The sequence below is a fragment of the Convolutriloba macropyga genome, chromosome 3, assembly GCF_964194025.1.
Source record: "Convolutriloba macropyga chromosome 3, txConMacr16.3, whole genome shotgun sequence".
NCBI classification, from domain to species: Eukaryota; Metazoa; Xenacoelomorpha; order Acoela; family Convolutidae; genus Convolutriloba; species Convolutriloba macropyga.
The window spans coordinates 63,240,338-63,261,626 of NC_134470.1; the positions used below are offsets into that span (position 1 = coordinate 63,240,338).

Sequence of the window (21,289 nt, forward strand, 5' to 3'; positions counted from 1 at the left end):
TGCATTTGCACATGATGTTCCGATCCCGACAATCCACGTTTTAATTTAATAGTATACACAAAGAAGAAGAGAAAAAATGTTCAAAAACCACATATCTTTCAACAAACATTTAATTAAAAAAATAATGCTGGATAATCAACCAACAGCAAACGATATTGCTTAGAGCATCACGCAAATGATGAGCTCTGTCAATAATAAGACTTACTTTCTTGTTGACGACAAAGAGAACAAAAAATGGGAATAACAAAAAAATGTTTTCTTTAAAAAAAATTAATCTAAAGTTTTTAAAAACGTTAGCTAAAAACTGAAATCAGGCAAGAATCATTTTAACAATCGTGGAAGAAATCAAGGCCTTTGACTGTCATAAATATGCCAAACGACAAAAAAATAACTACATTTAGAGGCAAAAACAAAACCCTAATAAATTTTGGGAGAACATGGATGAAGAGCCGTTAAAACTATCGGTTATTCATTTAAGTCTTTTAAAATGTTCATTTGAGCATTCCTTCAATGCCAGTTGGAACTATCTTAAATGTGATACGATTAAAAAAATTTGTGATAAAATTAATTGAAAGTCATGAAATTTCAGCTCTAATCCAAAATCAGATTGAATAAACATCTATAGACAAAAATCCAAATTTCTGCGAGATAACGGCTTCAGAAACTATCAGTTATTCACGGAAGTCATTTAAAAAATGTTTATTTTGCGCTTCTTTAAATCCAATGTGAGCTATATTTACAATGAGTTGAAAAGGTAATAATTAACTACCTCAAATACAGGAAAACCTGCAAAACTTTTATGAAATTTCGTAATAAGAAAGCCAAAAAATATTCCTTGAATATGAAATCACTATAAAGATTAACTTTTCCTCCACTTGGAATAAGTTTCTCCCAGCATAATTTGAGATTAAGCTACATGTGGACAGAAATACCATTAAAAAGTGACAAATTTCAAAACTTCATTAAAATTTCTCTTTTCTTGAAACAAATATATTCAAAGTCATAAGAGGCATTAGATAAAAACAGAAGGTAATGTATAAGCTCACCCGCAGCTTTTTAAGAACCCCGTTGAATCTTTAATTTTAAAAACGTAGTCATGAGGCTGCAAAAATAATGACAAAGGAGCCCAAAACAAAATGAAATCAATGAAAATTTACGGAAACACTTTGTCAAAGCCATAAAAATATTGAGCTTTTCTCTGAATACGAACTATATTTCCATATGCCCTTATTTTGTTCTAAATAGGATCTGTCATTGATTGGGTCGTGATTTGAAATTACTATTATCAGTAATCAACAAAAACAAAACTGCAAAAAATGTTTGAAGACCGCGCACTAAAAGAATCTAAAAAATTATTGATTGTAGGAATCCATGATGAGATCAAACCTAGCCCTGATTTAACTCAGCGTCCTACAAAAACAATTAACTATTCCGTATGTTTCCAAAATAGATCAATTACCAAATGAAATATTTCATGAAAGCACAAATAAATCATGCATTTGTATAAATATTAGGTTTATTTTTCGAAAAAGAGGCTAAAATTTAATTCCAGAAAACTTCTATAGGAAGCGAATGTATAGCTATCTCTATTTAAAAATTTAAACAAATATTTAAAATATTAAAATTAAAAATATTAAATTTAAAAATATTAAACAAAAATTTCGAATAAAACAAATTGGCGAGCCTTTTCTATCCTTAACCGTAAAACCGATAACATTGTTTTTAAAAAAAATTAACAAGTTTCAGCAAAATTGACAAACTTTTGGTCAAAAACTTCGGAAAGTTTGAATAAAAACAACGGAGTTCTCTACTTTTCTCAAAAGTTTAAACCTCGATAAATCCCTGTAAAACCGAAAATCAGAAAATCCTTTTAATTCCATATTATACGCTGAACGAGCTTTCTAAAGATACCAGTCTGAGCTCTCTACGATGAATCGATCGGCCAAAATTGTCTGAACAAAAAAACCCATTTGAGTATATAGTTCCTAAAAACCGACTAAATTCTCGGACGAAATTCTCTCGAACCAATAGCTTGGCAAACAATTCAGATGAGGGCATAGGCGCTAAAAATTTTTGTAAATTTTCACGGGCTATGTTCGATCATCATTCAGAACCGCATTTATTTTAGCAACAGACTTAATTTCTGAATGCGCGCAAATTCAATCACTCAAGAAGTGAAATCGAAATTATATTCTAGAATAAAAAGGTCAAGCAAAAATGTTGCATACAAAGACACACACGTTTAAAATAAGTGCTTCAAACTTCGTTCGAAAGCAACAAAAAAAGTTCTTTTGATTCCACGTCAAAACACCGCCTGAACGCGTAGTACTTCTGGTTTAAAAAATTCTGTATAAACCAATACTCTTAGAGTCGAAAAAGCCAAGAAAACCGCAATATAGCCACTCTCAGCTTATAGCTTTGTACCTATAGAAACTCGTGTACACCACAGGAAAAAGGATTTTCAGGAAGTTTTCAGAATCGATTCGATTCTGTGATGGTTTTCAAACGTTAGCACTCATTTACATCCGATAAAAATTTCTCTGATTAAAAATTGACAGAACAATAAAGAATCGAATCATATTTGTGTGAGCGAGCTAGACCAAGGTATAGCTCCCTCACACAAATATGAGGTCGAAACAACAAAACAATTACCGGTAAAGTATGACAGAAAACCAGGGAAGTCGTCATTGACAGTCTTCTTAATGAGCTCAGACATCTGTCCTGAGAAGATTCCCTTCAGCACCTTAAACAAGACAAGCAACTCTTTACGTTCAGGATATTTTCACACATAAGTTATGATTGTTCAATTTACGATTTAAGATTTTTAATTCTACCTCAAAAAGTTTTTACATTCACGGGTAAAATGAAAGATGACAAGGCGGAGTTTACCTTGACTAATAGGATGAGACACAAGCAGAGGAAGAACAAAGAGATAGCAAACAGGACCAGACCAGTTGTGAGATCAGACCATCCAATCATGTTGAATACAGCTTCACCTATAATCAAGAACGAACTATTTACTAAGTCAGATGACCAGCTAAATTACTGATACCTCGCCTCGCACTGATGCACGTCAATATGCAATATATGTCACTTTATCCAAAAATTTGATTTAATTACACCTTATTATCAATTTTTCATGCGTCACAATCAACCGTTTTGGAAAGGCAGCCTTGGTAATAATTTTTTAAACTTATCTAGCAGGAGAGCCGAAACGATTTAATATCATAAATCAAACGAAAACGCTTCAAGTTTGGTCAACTCGATAACTCAAACCTCTTTGGGCGGGTATCTATTTGAAAATTAAATTCATATTTTGTCATTTTTAGGTAAGAGCCTGTCATATGATATTACTGGTTACATGAAAAATTACCCAATGATAAAATGCCCAATGTGCCAAAATACCGATCGGTCCGCCGAGGGATCGCCGTGGCCTGCGAGACATGACCAAGCGAACTAATCTTACATTTAAAAACTTTCAAATATACTTTATTACATTATAAACTATCTAGGTTAGGTTTATTGTGTTAAATGGTTTTTCTGATTATTTTGACAATGGCGTTAAATAATGAATATTTAGGCACATTGTCCATTTTTCCTGTCACAGTTATTACTATACATCCGTTTCATGTATTGCTTAAATTAAATTGAACAGAGCCGAATTATTGAACTAGTAGTACGATCTACATTTTTGAGGCAGCGAAGGCCCTTGAGTGACAGCAACCGTCAGGGACAAATTTTGTTCAACCCCGCCTTCTGCTGCCGGCATAGAGTCATTGAATGACGTCACTGCTACTCCAGTTAAGTCACTGGAAACGTCATCAATCGACTTGGTTTCCAGGTGGCCATGACCAATGCCGCACCAGCGCTTCAACACTGGACCATCTTTAGTGGAAGATCCGTTAGTGGTCTCAACGTTGGTGATTACACTTTTATCCACCTAATAAAATCACTACTCTATACAATAATATTATATGTTAAAAGACTTACGTGTGTATTACAATGTATCACAACACGTACAATGACTATCCGTTTCATCACTGGATCTGTGAGCAAGTCCAAGCCTGTAATCTCTGCTTCCGTTTTCTCATCAACATTCAGTAACTGAACCAATTTTCTAGATGTAAACTGCAAATATGAAGTCATGATTTCAAAAGGTAAGAGCACCAAAACTGTGAGCCAGTTGAACATATCGTGCACCGTGGCGCCAGCAAAAGCCCGTCGGAACTCATCTCGATTCTGTATCTGACCCATTGACACAATAGTGTTGGTAACTGAGGTCCCTATGTTGGCTCCCATTATGATTGGGATCGATGTTGGAACCTCCAATACTGAAACAAATTTTAGTTTGCATTTCGCAAATTATGGCTTTGTTCCTCAACATTGTCTTTTTATTTATCTTACTGCTAGGAAGATAGTCCACAAATGAAAAACAACATCCCGTCCAACATCATAGTTAGAGCGTACATAATAAACATGACCCTATTACTGAGCGTTGAAGTACGATATCATTACCATCAATCACCCCTCCCCCCATCCCCCTGCCCTTCAAGGTGCCCAAGAACATCAGCAAGGGAAGGTGAGACACGTTGCCGATAGATTCCACTCCCCAGCGTAGTTGGACTAAAAACTCCCCCCCCCCCCCAACTTACTCTTAGAAGCTACCATTGTGACAACAATAGACGTCGAGGTACTGGAGCTCTGCACGAGAACAGTAGCCATCACCCCCACCATGAGACCTGCCACGGGGTTGCTCAACAAGGAATCCTGTGTGAACACATTGCCGGCAGTTTTGCCTGCCATGAGTTTGAGAGCACTGCCCATGAGGTCAAGAGAACAGACGAATATGTAGAGTAATATGAGGACACATAGCACACTGAAGAGAGCTGATCGAATTCTGATTAACTTCTCTTTATACGTCAGTGCTAAAATAAATTACAAAGTATGCAAGTTATGAGCCGCAGTCGCATTAGTATATATATTGCCATTTTTCGTAAATGCAATCATTATCGACTGACTTTGGAAAAATTACTTGCATACTAGCGGGTTTAGATTCGATTCCCGTCTATTCCTGCATTTACAGGGCGACAATAAGCATTCAAAGAGATGGACATAACCGGCTAACGTCGGACGAATTGTTCCTCACAAACGATTGTCATGTGGTTGGCTTTAGTTGTTGCTAATATAATAAGCTTAGACAGGTTAGCCCGACTGAGCGAGGGGGCAGGGAAAGCATAAATGTGCTGGTGGCATAAGTAATGAGGGGGCACGAATACACACCACCTAAAATTGGCCTTTACACCATGAATTTACGCCTACATTGCAGAATTCGGTGGATGAGTGGGGGTGGAAGGGGGTCCAAATTGCCCTCCACACCATGAATTCTTCCTCAGTTTTGTTGAATCACACATACTTACATGCTAAAAAGGCTCTTGGAGAACTGCTCAGCAATTTAATGTCCTGGGGATTTAATCTCCTGATTTACAAGTTTATCCCGTTTCTCAAAACAAGTGACAAACATTTTCGGTCATACGAAAATTTGGAAGGACAAAAACAGCATTAACATAGATGGCAGATTGCCAGAAAATAACCGCAATAGCTTTGTAGATCTGCAGTCTAAAAAAACAGTTAAAAAGACAGACCAAAAAAACTCGTCTTTTCATTGAAGGCTGATGTGTTATATTTTGATTAAAAAACAGTATAAGTTTTTTGCTGCCTCTATTTGCTGCTCTCTAAAAACCTTCATTTAAAGTGACACACACCCATTTGACCTTATCTCTTTGAATTAAAGTAAATTAAAGTCAATTTCAAAATGAGGAAGTCATTTTTGTGAGTGAGGTAAGTCAAGTGTGACCAAAAATTTAATCACAAATGAACAAAAAAAAATTCGCTCCACTAAGAGCGAAAAATGACGTCACGCACGCACTGCAGTTGACATTGCATGAATGAATGAACAAAAAGCAGATTTGAAGTGGTTGTGACGTCATATGGTCGTAACCAAAAATAGCGACGACGAAATATAAAAACATAGCAGGACAAGTCCTGACGTATAATTCAAAGAATTTTCATTGACTAAACAAAAAACTAGACCTAGAACGGACTATTAATGGATTGGAAAAACCGTTTAGAAAAAATCCAATCCAAAAAATTGAAAAAACAGTAAAAATCAAAGTGAAATTGCCGCATGTGAACAAAAAACCACTAGCGAGAAAGAGAATTTTTGTTCAAACACCGTTTTCTTACTCTACTTTAACATTAGAGCGAAAAAATTTCACGGCGCAAAGCCACTCGCTTTTTCGCTCCACTTCCTGTTCCGGCGTGACCAAAATCACTAATCCAAAAATCATGAAAATGTATGAACAGATCTTAAAAGACAGCGCCCCAATACAATTCAAATTCTTTGAATCGTAAAAAAAACCAAATGAAGGCCAATAATAGCCCCAGCTATCGCTGTGCGGCTATTTAAAAAAGCCTGTTAAGACTAATATAATTGAAGAAAATTCGTTTGAGAATAATTAAACAGAAGAGACTAACGCCGACGAATTGCTCGCACGACAGGCGAGGAGTTGGCTTTGGTAGAAGCTTAAATTTATCATCAACAGAATTAAAAAAACAATAGATAAGGAGCAGCTGATGCAAATGCTTACTGCGTATATTTAGAATCGTAGGCAACTAACGTCGGGCGAATTGATCTCATACGACTGGCGAGCAATTGGCTTCGCCAGTAGCTAGCTGGGGTCACAGATGCTATCTTAAACTTAAATGAGAAAATGATTATAAAATGGGGCGCAATGGAGGGAGGGGTGGAGCGTGTGGCGTTACAGGTGAAATTCGTGGTGAGGGGTTATGGAGTAGAGAAGGGTGGAGTGAGGGGTGTCCAAACCACCGCTTAAATGCCTATACCAAGATTTTAAGTTATTTGCGCAGCTTTGGTATTTTGCACTCTTAGAAACTACCATAAATCTAGGAGCGCTGCTCAGAGACTTAATGCCCTAGGTCTTTACGAGTTTATCCCGTCATTTAAAACGGAAAGTTAAAATCACTCAAGCATTCGACATTACTTCTGATAATGTTCTAGTTATGAATTTAACATTGTCAAGCAAACATTTTGCATAAATAAAGGCGACACAACTTTTATAACATAATCGACTACCGTCGCGCGAATTGCTCTCAAAGACCGGTTAGCGGCCGGCTTCGTCAGTAGCTAGCTATGGTTCAGTAGGGCTAGCTTGGTGAGGCTAGAGGTGAACGCAGCGGGGGGGCGTGTGGTGTGGGTTATGGGAGACAAGGGTTGTGGGTCTTTGGCTGCACTGGACCACGTCCTTACGGCCTGAACGATGTGCAGGGGTGGGGATTGGGGGCTGATGTGGGAGAGGGGTGAAGTGTGGGGCAAACTCTAAGAACCTCCCATCACAACATGATTATTCGTCTCCAAAACAGTTTTTGTGAATCGCAGACTTGGAGACTAGTGACTCTGGGCGCTACCTGTTTAGCCCGTTTTTGAGCACAAAAAGTCAAGTGGATCAGACAACAAAAATTATCAAGCAAAAACTTGCATAGAAAAGACCAGAGGACTAATATAATTGTTAGAAACTTCATTTGAGAGTAATTAGTGGGTCTAGCTTATTCTCAAAGAGTAAGCTAGCCCCACTAACTTTATTTGGGAGCAATTAATTATCTGCGTGACTACTCTATGTGTGAAATAGCAAAAATCGAAGGAGCAGTAGAAAAAAATTGGCCTTTCTATATCCACTAATCCATATAACAGCTACGTAAATGTTGCCATGTTAGCTTCAAAGCAGAGCACATGGCGAATCAAACCTGCGCATAAAGAACACTTTCAAGACGCCAAGTTCTACGGGCTTTGTTTAAACTTGTTCTGCTGCTCATAATTTACTTCAATATATAGGTGCTGACATGTATTAAAATTCCTTTGCTTTCATCCGATCAATTATGCCACACTGGCACAATACGACAGCATTTACAGTGGTAATCATTTCACTAGAACCAAATCTACAAAGATACCAAGAGGAAAACTTACTTTTCCATGGCCGGCTTTTGGTCTCTGCTGACACTGTTCCTGGAGGAGAAACATGCAACTCTTCCTCGTGGTAGTCCAAGTTTGTGGTGGAATGTCTTTGGTAACCCCTGTTACAACTGAAATCGTCATTCCTCTTATAACTAGTGTTGTTACAACTATGAGTGACGAGTCCGTTGTGGCAGCTTGCACTTCTTAGGTTATTGCAGACAGGTTCTTCCTTCTGAAACCCTTTGCTAGGGGAATGGGCTCTAAGAATGAGTTCCTGATGACTTGATGCGCGGGATGAGATGTTACTGATCTCAGAACACGACGTTTTAGCCGACACCGAGGACGCCTAAAATCCATTCTATAAATAGGTTGATAGAAACCTCATCTGAGATGGTGACTTTTGGTCACACCTATACATATGCTAACATCTTATGACTTAAGTACCAAGAGTTTACCAAAACATCAATCAGTTCCAAATTGATTAGTCCTGAACTAACTCACAAATTGAGCGCTCAGTTTAGTCAGAGCTCGTGGACTCTTCTAAAGACATATTGTGTTACAAAACAATGGTTAAAATTATATTTCAAATCGAAGAACCCATTCAACATTCTAATGGTTTTGGTTGATTCCTGAAATTACATAAACTTGGTCAAAATCATGAAAATGTTGAATTATTTCCTCGATTTGATAAAAGAATTTAAACCTAAGATTAACCGGAGCCAATACTTGCAATTCATTCATTAGCTGTAAGAAATTCAAACAAATGCTCAATGTTCTAAAGATAGCTAGCTATAAATGACCAGTTTCATCAACTTGCGTCGAAAGAGGAATAAGAGTTCATCTGACAAAGACTGTGATCTCCAAGTGGCACAAAAGAGACAACCAACAACGGAGTACTTACCCATATCTATGCTCGTGAGAATTTTTTTGCTCAAAGAAATCTTAAAAAGGGGGCAAATGAACTAGAAAACACTGCCAAATTATTTATTCTAATTTCAAGCTAAGCTAAAAGTGCTATTTTGTAAGTAATGGTGTTGTCCTACCTTTGAGTTTGGAGATCCCAATTGCTTTCCATTGACATAGAGTCCTTGGGATGTTTGAGTGAGGTACAAAGTGCCTCCACCAACTCCTTCCTGCGAATGTTGGTGGTTATTTCTCTCTCCGCCTTCCTTAGAAGAGTGGAGACATTGAGAACTGGGCGGTGGTTGCTGTGATGTTGGCGGAGGAATAACTGATATGTTGACATGAGAGGGCGAGTTATTGAGTGATAGGGGAGATTTCATTTAAACCACAGTGAACAACTGTCTGTTCTCACAAGTAAAGAACAACGAGCAATTTCTAGCAAAATCTCTTTCTTTGTCCTTTGAGCGACTATCAAACAGCAGTTGCGAATTTCCCCAGAATACAGATATTTAAATGATAATTAGGAATACGAAATTTCGACCAGATTCACAGATGTTTGTTTCATTGTCGGATGCGGAAATCGTCTATTGCATCTTGGCTGTTTTAGCAAATCAGCAGATTTCTTCCCGTTGTGAGAAAATCTGATGATTTAAAAATTGAAATGTGTCCATTGACGTATTGCAGCAATTAAGTAGATGCCGATAATGCTATAGTCTGAAACAAACATTGTAATCAAATTTCAGGATTAATTTCTCTGGTTTTCAAATGTGAAAATCTTAAGTAGATCCCCCCTGCCCGTGAACACCATTTTTTGGATATATCCAACAACGTTTTATACATACAACGTTTTAAGAATATCAAATATAAATGCTCATACTGCACCGAAAGCGGGGGACAGTTCCGATTTTTCAACGATGTTCGCAAACGTATCAATACAACAATGAAAGTGTGTACAAATAGCCAGTACAGTTAGTTCTTCGAAAACAATTTAAATGCTCAAAATAACTGTGTATACGCAAGTTACAAAAAGCCAAAATGAGTTTAGGTGAAAAAAATCATCTTAAAATAACAGTACATAGACGCGCGAACAATTTTCTAATTAAGTCACTTAAAAGCAGTGAGGCGAAAAACAACAAAACGCAGCACGTAATTACTGCAGCATTCTCACATAGCACCAACACGTTTTTTTTTTGGGGGGGGGGGGGGTAGTGGCACGTATAATCTTTTAAGTCAACTTTGACTTTTGATGATATCGTTTGGGTAGAGAGCTTAGTGTGCAACCAATTGAAGCTCCTCGAAAGCTTAAAAAAATTTGTTCGGCAGTATATGCCAAAAAATGAGGCTTTGGATACTAAAATACTGGTAAAGGAAATTGACTCATTTTTGCACTCATTACAAAAATGTCAATCCGAAAAGTTTCCTCGCAAATAAAATTTTCCCCTGTTAATCAGACTAACCATATTTCGTTTTCCAAATCTGCATTTGAGAAACTAATGTTTCAATTCAGACCTAATTTAACGCAAGATCAACAAAACAGATCAATATAATTTACCTTGCTCACACAATTGTAGAAGATCGACAGAATTCCAAAGATTTTTACATTTTCGAAAGCACCGCCAAAATATTTATTCACAAAGTACAAAAATTTTACAGCCAAGCCCTAAGTAATAAACTAACCTTACCGCAAAATCAAATGCAGCAGTCCATTTTGTTAACAACCGCCCATAGAATAGATTTAGACGAGCGGTGATTTGGACCTATCGAGTAATGACAATTTGCAGATATTTGGCAATGTACTTTTCTGACCTTGAAACAACAATTTGGTCAGACTTACATACAGCGGGCACAGGAGTAAGACAGCGGGTTTCGGTCAAAATTATCTCGTAAAACAAAACAACCCAAACCCAGCCTCTAAAATATGAATTCGAGAAATAAAGCTTCCAATACAATCCAATTTTCCCTTTGAAAGAATTGCTTCAAATTGTCAGGCATTAAATATAGCGGTAGCCCATAAAATACCTATAATTGTACGTCCCACAAAACCGAATTTATTACACAAAACTATTATTAACTGCCTGCAAGTATCGAGGAACAAACCTTAGCAAAGCTTGAAATAGTTACCAATAAACCAACCGCAACAATAACCGATAAAGTAACTTACAAGTTTACCAGTTTTGTCAACATAAAAACCGCAAATAAAGAATTTAAGCATTTAACGTAAACATATTTTAAAACTGCTTGTGGTGGTCACACTTATGTGCAAAAGTCAACGCAGAGGTATTCAGAGAAATAAAACTTCACTAAAATTAGATCTGCGATACATTTGGTCGATCGGAGGAGAGGGGGGGGGTGCTTAGCGTCATATTCTCCAAATTTCATCCCAAACCTCGCTTAATAACTGTCACAGGTTGATTTTTCCTAAATTGTTGATAACGCCCACCAATAGTTCAAATCAATGAATTAGAGCAAGAACTTCAACAAAGTATAATGCTTTTAGATTAAGCAGATCCTGCAAGTTGCAGCAGAGTCTCAGCTGATTTTTGCCGTTGCTAAGTTTTAGACGTAAGACGTACCAACAGTACTCACAGTTAGCTTTGTTTTCAATTGATACGTACGCTTTTTAAAAACTGATTTAAAATATTTGGCATTACTACGGTAATGCGATTGACCTATTGTGTATAGAAAATTAGTCGTAGATCTTATTGACTGTGATTTATCTGTTCTTTGTTATTCATTTCGACTGATATTGAAAAATTAGACAGAATCCCAGACAATTATCTCTGAAATTATCTCTTAACCGGAACGATTTCACTCCAACAGAAAATTTGGCTCAACAAATTTTGGTCGTGAAGTTTTATCAAAAACATTGAGAAATGAACGAAATTACAGAAGAACCCAAGAACATTTTCAAATTTCAACACAGAAAAAAATCTAATAACTTTTTTTGAAAAATAAACAAAATAAGTAATACCTGTAACTTTCTATGACTTCATAAGTAGTAGCTAATCCGACAATTCATTCAACTTAAATCTCATACAGTTGCGGCCTAATTACTTTCCACGCTAAAATACGTAGGTCTGCAAAAAATTCAGAAGTTGCACGATAAAGTAAAAAGTTCAGAAAAAATTCTGCAAGCACAGAAACTGTCGCTTAAAACTTAAACATTTTTCGCAGTGCGCAGTAGAACAATTTTAAGATAACTAGAATGTACACATTCTCATATGTATCAACAATGAACACAAAATTTTGTTTGAAATTGATATTTGCGATTAATGTAAAATAGTTCAAAAGATAAGAAACCGGCTTCACACCCTGAAAATGTCTCCTCAAAACGGTTTCGGTGAATTGGGTACTTAGAGACTAGAACGGCTATAAGAAGGCGGCTCAGCCACTTTATGTCCTCCGGGATCTACTTGTTCGTCCCGCTTCGGGGACAAAAAAGTCAAAATGGTCAAACGAAAAATCGAACATAAAAAACCACAGGACTAACACAATTGCTAAAAAGTTTGTTTGAGAGCAATTAAAAATGTCACAATTATATTATGAGAACATAGAGTCCAAGTCATAGCATCCATGCACCATTAGAACGCATCTATCAGGTTAAAAAAAACTTACAGAAAGCAACTAGCAAAAACAGCACTCAGAATGCCCCACCTGAAAAAAATATCTCAAATCCGAAAATTTGTTCAAGCAAAAATCTCTCTTGTCTTCTAAAGCAGTTTGAAAGAATTTGAAACGTTTGGAAATTACACAATATTTTGCGCCCTTTACTTTTCTATTGTTTACTGTTGCATTAACAAAATCACTGCTTCGATTTGACTACTCGCTGACGTTAAAAATTTAAAAACGTTAAAAAGATAGCTCCACAAAATAAACTAAATACTTCCGATTGTAAAAACCACATTGAGACCGATAACACTCATGCTATTGATACGCATAGTCAAGAAAAATACAAAATTGTAGCTAACAAAAACACAAAATTATCTCAAGCAAAATTACGGTAAAAAGCGGAATGTTCACACTAACTAATAAATGTTTACACTAATAACTCTAAACGTGACTAACTCCAGGATTTTTTTTAAATGTTTCAATTTAAAAATCTAAGCTCGATGTGCTTACTAATGATACCACTGATGTTCTACTTCAAATGTATCAATCGACCAAAATTGCCAGATTACAAAAACCCAGTTGAGCACACAGTTCTTCACTGAATAGTTCCTCTACATACTATGTGGGACCGAAACAATTAATTAGCTTATGTACCAATCAAAGTTTTAGTGGAATGATGGAAAAAAGGTCGATTCTCAATTTTGGGGAAGGCAACAAGGAAGAAGGGATGGTGCTTTCGTTTAACTATCAACATCTCACTTCTTACGGAACACTTCAGTTTTCCTGAAAACAGGGACAAAAATATTAACTTTAAATTTGACGCATTCGCTTAATGCTTCACTTTCAAAAATATATGCAAAATGTGCTCTCCTCTAAACGTTATTTTCCCTCTGAATTAAGGAAGTAATGAATGTATTTTTTCTTTATATCAATCAAGTGAAAAACATTTTGAAGTGATCGGGCTTCTTAGTTGACCGCTCGCCTGATTACTAGACTAGACTACCCGAACGGCAACAAATAACCGACTGTTGCCGTGAAAATTGGTCCAAAACTATTTTAACGACCCGCAAAATTGTACAATCCAAATAAATCCATATAAAAAATCCAAATAAAAGCACAGAGCTTAACGGTAACCAAATACTGAGGGAAAATGACCGTGGTCAGAAAAATCTGCATAAAAGACACATATCAAAGAAAGAATGGCTAAAAGCTTTTACTTGGAGCAAATAACTACTGACAACAGAACAGCAAATACATTGCTCTGAGCTTCTGTGTTCCTAAAAATGTCAGTAACGGTCGAATCAGTAGAAAAAATGAAACCGTCTGAAATCAGTATGTCAAGTAGACAACAGAGTAACTGTGTACCTTCAATCAGCCCAAGTTGTTTGTAATGTATGTCCCACTGATGGTAAACAAGGAGGTCTGTAAGTTGAAGATAAGTTCCCCCCAACTGGAGGAACTCACAAAGTGACTGCCATCGTTGTCATTTCTCTTTTACAGCTATATACGCTGTTCACGTCCAGTCCAAATTGACAAAACAGTCCAGCTGCTTGCAAGTATACAAAAATATAGTCTGAAATTCAACAATTTTAAAATTAATTAGCATCGCAGAAAGAAAAGTAACCTCAATAATTTTTTTTCGCAAATACTGAAGTTCGTAACTCCTTTTCATATAATATAACCTTAACAAAATAAACCCTTAAAAGTATATTTGCCGACTTCGCTCATAACGTTATAATGACGTGAAATACAATAGCCTTATATGGAAATTTGGGGATAGTAACCAACCAATAAGCATCAAAGAAAATCGTACCATAGTTACCGAAGGCAAATACTAGTCAATTTACGACAGAATTATGACCCCTCCCCCGGACGAATAAGAATTACAGGTAGGTAAATACATTCACGCAATCTTTTCTTATTTTTCTTTTCCACTCATGGGCAACGGGGAACAAATATTTGATTAGGGAACTTTGTTCACGTCCTCACGGGAATGCATCTGCTTGCTGAATAAATAAAACACCACTAACAACAAAGTAAAGTAACCTCATCCATGAACAACTGACGTAGAGTAGTCCCATAAAAACTGCGTCGCTGCGGGAATTGATGATTTTACATAGAAAACAACCACTCCGCGACTTATTTTATTGGCTCCACTACTGCGAAAAGTTATGTAAAATAACCCCATTTCAGTCACCATCAAAATCTTTTTTTGACCTCGTGTGATGAATGAAGGAGCTCTACAGCAGCCAATCTCTCAATTCAGTGTCAATTTTGACACGTCAAAAAATTGGAGAAAAAATGGCTTTTAAAAGCCCTTGCGCAGCAATATAATTTAAAAATCTTAAACTGTCTTTCACGGCGACAGGTTTCAAAAAATAACGTTTCTTCTCACAAAAAGTTGCATAAAAATGAACTAAAATTTTCATTAGAGCTAGAAAACCTCCAGATCGTTGCTGACAGAAGAAATAATTTTTTCCTCTGGCTGCCGGTACAATTATCATAAATTTTTTATCAACCTAAATTTGTTATTGGTGCCCTTGTCTCCGATAATTTTTTAGTAAAAAAAACATTTCATCCTTCATCAGTCATGACAAATTGCAGAATGAAACTGCAGCAAATTTTCTCGTTGAATCAAATTTCCCCCAAACCACATTTTTAGACAATAAAAGTTCCCAGACAACAGTGAAGGAGTCTAGGCAAGTCTCATGTACAATGCAGCTGCTCCTGGATATCTTTTAGCACATATCAAACTCGCAGTACTTCTTCAATAACAAGAAGGTATTGTTTTAGGTCAGATTCTACCATTACCAATACAATGTCCCATGGATTAGAATCAAATAACTGTTGAACTAAAACACAGAGAAACAGAAGTCTGGTGGCGGGCCTATTACATGATAGATAGAACATTATCAGAAGCTGTTCAAGCAACGACTGACTCAAAATGCCACGGTGCTAGAAGCCCTCTCGAAGGAACCGAATAGTTCTGAAGACTTCTGCAAAGAGCCAAATGAGGCCGAGGTTAGAACAACCTTAAGAACCCTGAAATCTGGGAAAGCACCTGGGAAAAGTGCCATTGTCCCAGAAATGCTGAAAGCGCTTGAGAAGGAGCTATGTCCTCTTCTCACAAAAGTGTTCCAAAGCATCTGGGCAGAAAGAACGAAAATACCCCAGGAATATAAGGACGCGAAAGTCGTTAGTTTGTTCAAGAAAAGGCTGAAGACAGACCCGAACAACTATCGGTCCTTATTTATGCTTGAAGCCGAAGGAAAGCTTCTATGCAAAATTATCAAAAGCAGAGTTGAATTGAGAACAGATCACAAACTGGACAAGTTCCAGTTTAGCTTCAGAAAGGGAAGAAGCACTCTGCAAGCAATCTGGGGATTGAGAGAGGTCATTCAGGACTCTAGAGAATCTGGAGAAGAATTAGCGATGGTCTTCATCGACCTTGTCAAAGCTTTTGACTCGGTAGATAGAGAAGCCATGATGACATCTCTAAAAGCTTTCGAAGTTGAAAACCCCCTCAGAAGCCTAATAAGGCAAATACATGAAAATGCTCACGGGGAACTAGACTCAAAGATCAAATTCAAATTAGAAAGAGGGGTCAGACAAGGATGTGTCATCGGTCCACAAATATTTAGCTTAATATTTGATACTGTCTGCAAAAGGAGTCTAGACCAAAAAGATCATCTGGCGTATGCAGATGACCTAGTGATACTAGGAAAAAGTGAGCAGCAAGCGCAGAGCAAATTCAATAAACTCAGACTGGAGGTGGAGAAAGCCGGCATGGAAATTTCATTTCCAAAGACAGAAGTAATGACATTAAACATGGAAAAAGCATGTAATGTCACCCTCCAGGGCAAAAGACTGAAAGAAGTCACTGAGTTTAAGTATCTTGGATCGATACTAAATGGCCACTCTGATATTGAGGCCGCTGTGAAGAGTAACTGCACTAAAGCTAGAATAGCTATCGTGAAAATGAGACCTGCGCTAGTCAGCTCTACTCTCACAATGAGAATTAAATGTCGGCTAATTGAAATGTGTGTCAAGCCAGTACTGCTGTATGGGCTGGAAACAGCCATAACGCGAGAGAAGGACATCAACAAAATGGGCGCTGTTCTCATCAAAGCCCGTCGAATGGTCCTTAAGACATGCAGCAAGAAAACTTACACATCTGAAGTCCTTGCACTGAAAGTCCCTCTGAGAGACATCAAGATAGAACTCGCAGTAAGAAGAGCGAAGCTTTGGCTGAGTCTCAAGAAGCTGCAAGATGATGAGTTCATAACGCGAAGGAGAAAGACGTACTCCAAAGATTGGATACGTGCACTCAAGCTTGATCTAGAGAGACTCTGTGTAAGAGATACTGAAGAATGGATAAGAAATCCATCAAAAGTAGAGTATTCGTCGAACGCAAATACTCAAGTGAAATCAGTGGGCACGAGAGAACAAATTGTTGCTTGCGAGATTGGAAACTGTGCAAGGCACTTTGCAACAATAAAAGAGATGCGAAGACATCTGAGAAACGACCACTCTGAAAGTGGCGAAGGATTGGATATGACTCCTTTCCAAGCAAATATACCCACAAATGCGCCAATGGTATGTCCAGCTACGGGCTGCAAAATGACATATAAGCAAACCAGATGGTGGCTTGATCACGTGAAAAAGGCGCAACCCTCAGTGTACAATAGTTGAAAGAAACAATGTCACTGAGGAATCAAAAGCAGAACCACAGAGCACTGAACTGAGTGGGAACACACTGAGACAACAAGAAGATGAGGCGGAATTTCAGTGCCCGCTATGTCCCAGGACATATACGCTCATCAAAAGTGTTCAGAACCACTGCTCGACCAAGCACAGATGGTCGTACACCAAGAACTGCCCGATTGGTGAAAAAGGGACTAGAGGCCCTATGGCCCGAAGTACCTCTAACCCGTATGGAGGGGCCCACATTGTGGCTCCTCCAACGCCCCCTAGCGGGAGTCATCCTTCTTGATCTATGCCAACCTCGAAGGTCTGGAGACTAATGACCGGCGGTTTTGTGTTGCTTGCGCACTTAACCAATGGGAGGGGGCACCACATGATAGATGAATTCATTATTCGTGAAAATAAAAACAATTGCGACTTAGAAAGAGACTTCATTTTTCTTTCGAGAAAATAATGTTTTTGAAAATTGTAGTAAAAGAATAGTAGCATAAAACAATGGTAGAAGCTTGATGTTTTTCGTAGATGGTACCAACAAACGATAACCGGCGTATTGACAATAACATCTGGTTTCCAGATTCCACTTCACATTTGGGATCCTTTACGTTTAAATAAAAAGGCTAAGCTATCGAAGGAATGGTAAGCAAAATTTTCGGTGGTAACGATGCTAAAAAACCTACCAAACGTATAATTATCGTAGAATCTGCTTCTGGTTGTTGATCGTAGAAGCAGTAGAACATTTAAACATAACCGACTAACGTCGCGCGAATTGCTCTCAAACGACCGGCGAGCGGCTGGCTTCGTCACTAGCTAGGCACGGTTTAGTGAGGCCAGCTTAATTGAAGGGGCGTAAGTGAGCGCAGCGGGGGAGGGGTTGCACTGGGGGCTGATGGGGTGGCAACAGTGGGGGGATCAATCTCTGAGAGCCACCCCTCGCAGCATAAGTCTACAAAACATCTTCTGTGAATCGCATACTTGAAGACTAGTGAGCTGAAAGGCTCTAAGAGCACTTAATTCCCGCTGGGCGCTACCTGTTTATCCCGTTTTTGAGGACGAAAAGTCAAATGCGTCAGACAAAAAATTGGTCAAGCGAAAAATCGCATAAAAAGACCGACAGAACTAATATAATTGCTACACACTTCGCTAGAGAGCAATAAAAAAAATTGAGCAATTCATAATTTTACACAAGCACCTTTACTCGCTTCGCTAGGTCATAATCCTCGAAAAAACTTTTGTCTAGCCATGACCCTCAACTATTTTTATTTACGGGTAATACTTTTTCAGGAAAACGTAGATCAGCGAATTAATTCTGGAGATAGAGGAGTACTGTCAATCCACGTTGTTTAAAGCTCGGTGCAAACCATTAAACAACTCGAGAAATCCCTGGAGATTAGTCTTAATAGAAAAATTCTTAATCACTTTATTTAACACCTCCCCATATAATATTGTTAAACAGCGGGAAATAACATCTCAAAACACAAATAAGGCCTGTTTATGAGGAAACGAAATTAATCTAAAACAAAGATTTCTATTAACAAGAATTTAGTCAAAAATCTTGCCCAAGAGAAGAACTACTCGTAATTTACTAAGTAAGGGAGACAGACACATTTTGCACGTCAACGGGGTCAGAAATGTGACTTTACAAACGCTTCGGAAAAAATTCCTTGCTAAAAAGGTGAGAGAGATCAAAAGTAGGGGGAACACTAAAACAATCACCCAAAGTAAAAAGCCAACCCATTGTTGTTCGGCAGGAAAAACTATGTTGCAAAAATATTCACCCCTCACCCGAGGTTTTCAGCGCGCTATATCACTGGCATTACGGAGATGGTCCATTGCATCAAGTTTCCAACAGTTGTTAGTGTAGAATAAACAGCTGACAGGAACCTCAGCGTTGCGAAATTTTTTGAATCCCAATTTTTTGCCGAACAACAACTGGGTGGGACGCTTGCCTTTTCAAACGCGTTACAAAAAATATCCCCACCAAATCGTCACAGATTCCTAAAACATAGAGGCAAAATTTTTAGTTGCTCAAAAAAATTGTGTGCCAACCCGCTGTTTGGCAGGAATATCCTCCAATTTCAAATATTGTCCTACTCCCAGTTGAGGTTCCCGTCAATTTTCATACAATTATTATTGCGGCGATGATCCATGTCATCAGCGAAAAAGTATAAGATTTTGCTCCTTTCCATAAACCAAAAATTGACGGCAATTTTTTGCAAGGAAAGAAAATTGAGGCACCAGAAAAGTCAATATATAGTCCAGATAAAAATCCAATTGCAAATTTATGGTCCGTTTAAGCAGCGAAAAATACAGTTTTCGGAAAAATTAGATAACTACTGAAAATTTGAACAGCTGATGTCGCTAAGATTTTACATGAAAACTATACAAACTATTACGTGACCAATGTCCTTTTTGTGTTTTGTGGAAACAACAATCAATATTTGTTAACATTTTTCATAATCGTTTTCCACAATGTTACCCGCTTCCACAATTTGAGGAATCTAAATAGCCTAAAATTATATGGCCCACAATATAAAACATAACCAACTCACGTTGGACCATTCAAACGACCGGCGAGGGGTTGGCTTCGGTAAGACCCAGCTTGAGAGAGAAACTAGCATAGGGTGGGGGATGAGCGTACATGGGGAGCAGCGTGGGGCGGGGAAAAATTCTTAATCACTTTATTTAACACTTCCCATAGGGTGGGGGATGAGCGTACATGGGGAGCAGAGTGGGGCGGGGAAAAATTCTTAATCACTTTATTTAACACTTCCCCATATCACATTTTTAACCACCGGGAAAAAATATCTCAAAACACAAATAAGGCCTGTTTATGAGGAAACGAAAATAATCTAAGAAAAAGATTATTTCTTTAGCAAAAAAAATTTAGTCAAAATTCTTGCCCAAGAGAAGAACCACTCATAATCTACTAAGTAAGGGAGACAAATACATTTTGCACATTAACGGTGTTGGACATGTGACTTAATAAACGCGTTGGAAACAAAGCCCTCTTCAAAAAGTTGAGAAAGATCAAAAGTAGGGGGAACAGGGGAACAATCTTTAACAATCGCCCGAAGAAAAAAACCAACCCATTGTTGTTCGGCAGGAAAAATTACACTGAAAAAAATTCAGCCCCCATCTGAGATTGTCAGCGTGCTATATCACTGTTATTTCGGAGATGGTCCATTGCATCAAGTTTTCAACGGTTGCTAGTAGAATAAACAGCTGACAGGAACCTCAACGGGGCGACATTTTTTGATTACCAATTTTTTGCCGAACAACAACTGGGTGGGAAACAAAGTTGTTGAAATGCAAATTCAAGATAAAAATCCAACTGCAAATTTAAAGTCCGTTTAAGCAGCGAATAAAAGACAGTTTTTCGGAAAAATTAGAAAACTACTAAAAACTTGAGCTGCTGATGTCGCGAAAAACTTATATGAAAATTATGCAAACTATTACGTGGCCAATGTCCTTTTTGTGTTTTGCGGAAACAACAAGCAATACTTTGTTAACACTTTCCATTTTTCGTAATCATTTTCCACATGGTGATAAGTTACCCGCTTCCACAATTTTATGAATCTAATTAGCCTAAAATTATATGGCCCACATTATAAAACAGAAGAAACTCACGCCGGACCATTTGCTCTCAACCCACCGCCGGCAAGGGGTTGGCTGCGGTAGGGCCCAGCTTGGGAGAGAAGCTAGCATTGGGGGGGGGGGTGAGCGTACATGGGGAGCAGAGTCGGGGGGCCAAGCGATGGGAGGAAGGTTGGGAAGGCTGAACGAGAGGGGGTCCAAACCACCAGGTGGAGGAGTTTGGACTGGGGGCTTGTTGGGGGGGGGGGGGGGGTTGAGCAGATCGGGGTGACGAAAAGTGATGAGTGGGGGGTGACTGAGGGGGTCTAACTTTGAAGATTAAGATTCGCCCTGAAAACCATGAAACTGTCTCCTGGAAACAGTCTTGTAAAATCACATTCTTCGTGACTGATAAGGCGTGAAGCTCTAAGAACCCTTGATGCCCTGCTGTTTTTTATCCTGCTTTTGAAG

At 38.1% G+C, this 21,289-nt stretch overlaps 1 protein-coding gene across 1 annotated transcript in view; it reads right to left on the bottom strand.

The window, feature by feature from the left end:
• The window catches only part of LOC142336697 (uncharacterized), a 66,539-nt gene extending 51,992 nt beyond the window's left edge, over window positions 1-14,547 (bottom strand). Inside the window, exons 1-8 of the mRNA XM_075385610.1 lie at window positions 13,907-14,547; window positions 9,073-9,646; window positions 8,042-8,375; window positions 4,653-4,925; window positions 4,021-4,331; window positions 3,688-3,940; window positions 2,890-2,996; window positions 2,653-2,743 (exon numbers count right to left, since the gene is read on the bottom strand). Coding sequence (XP_075241725.1) covers window positions 2,653-2,743; window positions 2,890-2,996; window positions 3,688-3,940; window positions 4,021-4,331; window positions 4,653-4,925; window positions 8,042-8,375; window positions 9,073-9,312 — 1,609 coding nt within the window. The 5' untranslated portion in view covers window positions 9,313-9,646; window positions 13,907-14,547. The remainder of the gene's footprint in view (window positions 1-2,652; window positions 2,744-2,889; window positions 2,997-3,687; window positions 3,941-4,020; window positions 4,332-4,652; window positions 4,926-8,041; window positions 8,376-9,072; window positions 9,647-13,906) is intronic.
• Between the last annotated feature and the right edge of the window lie 6,742 nt (window positions 14,548-21,289).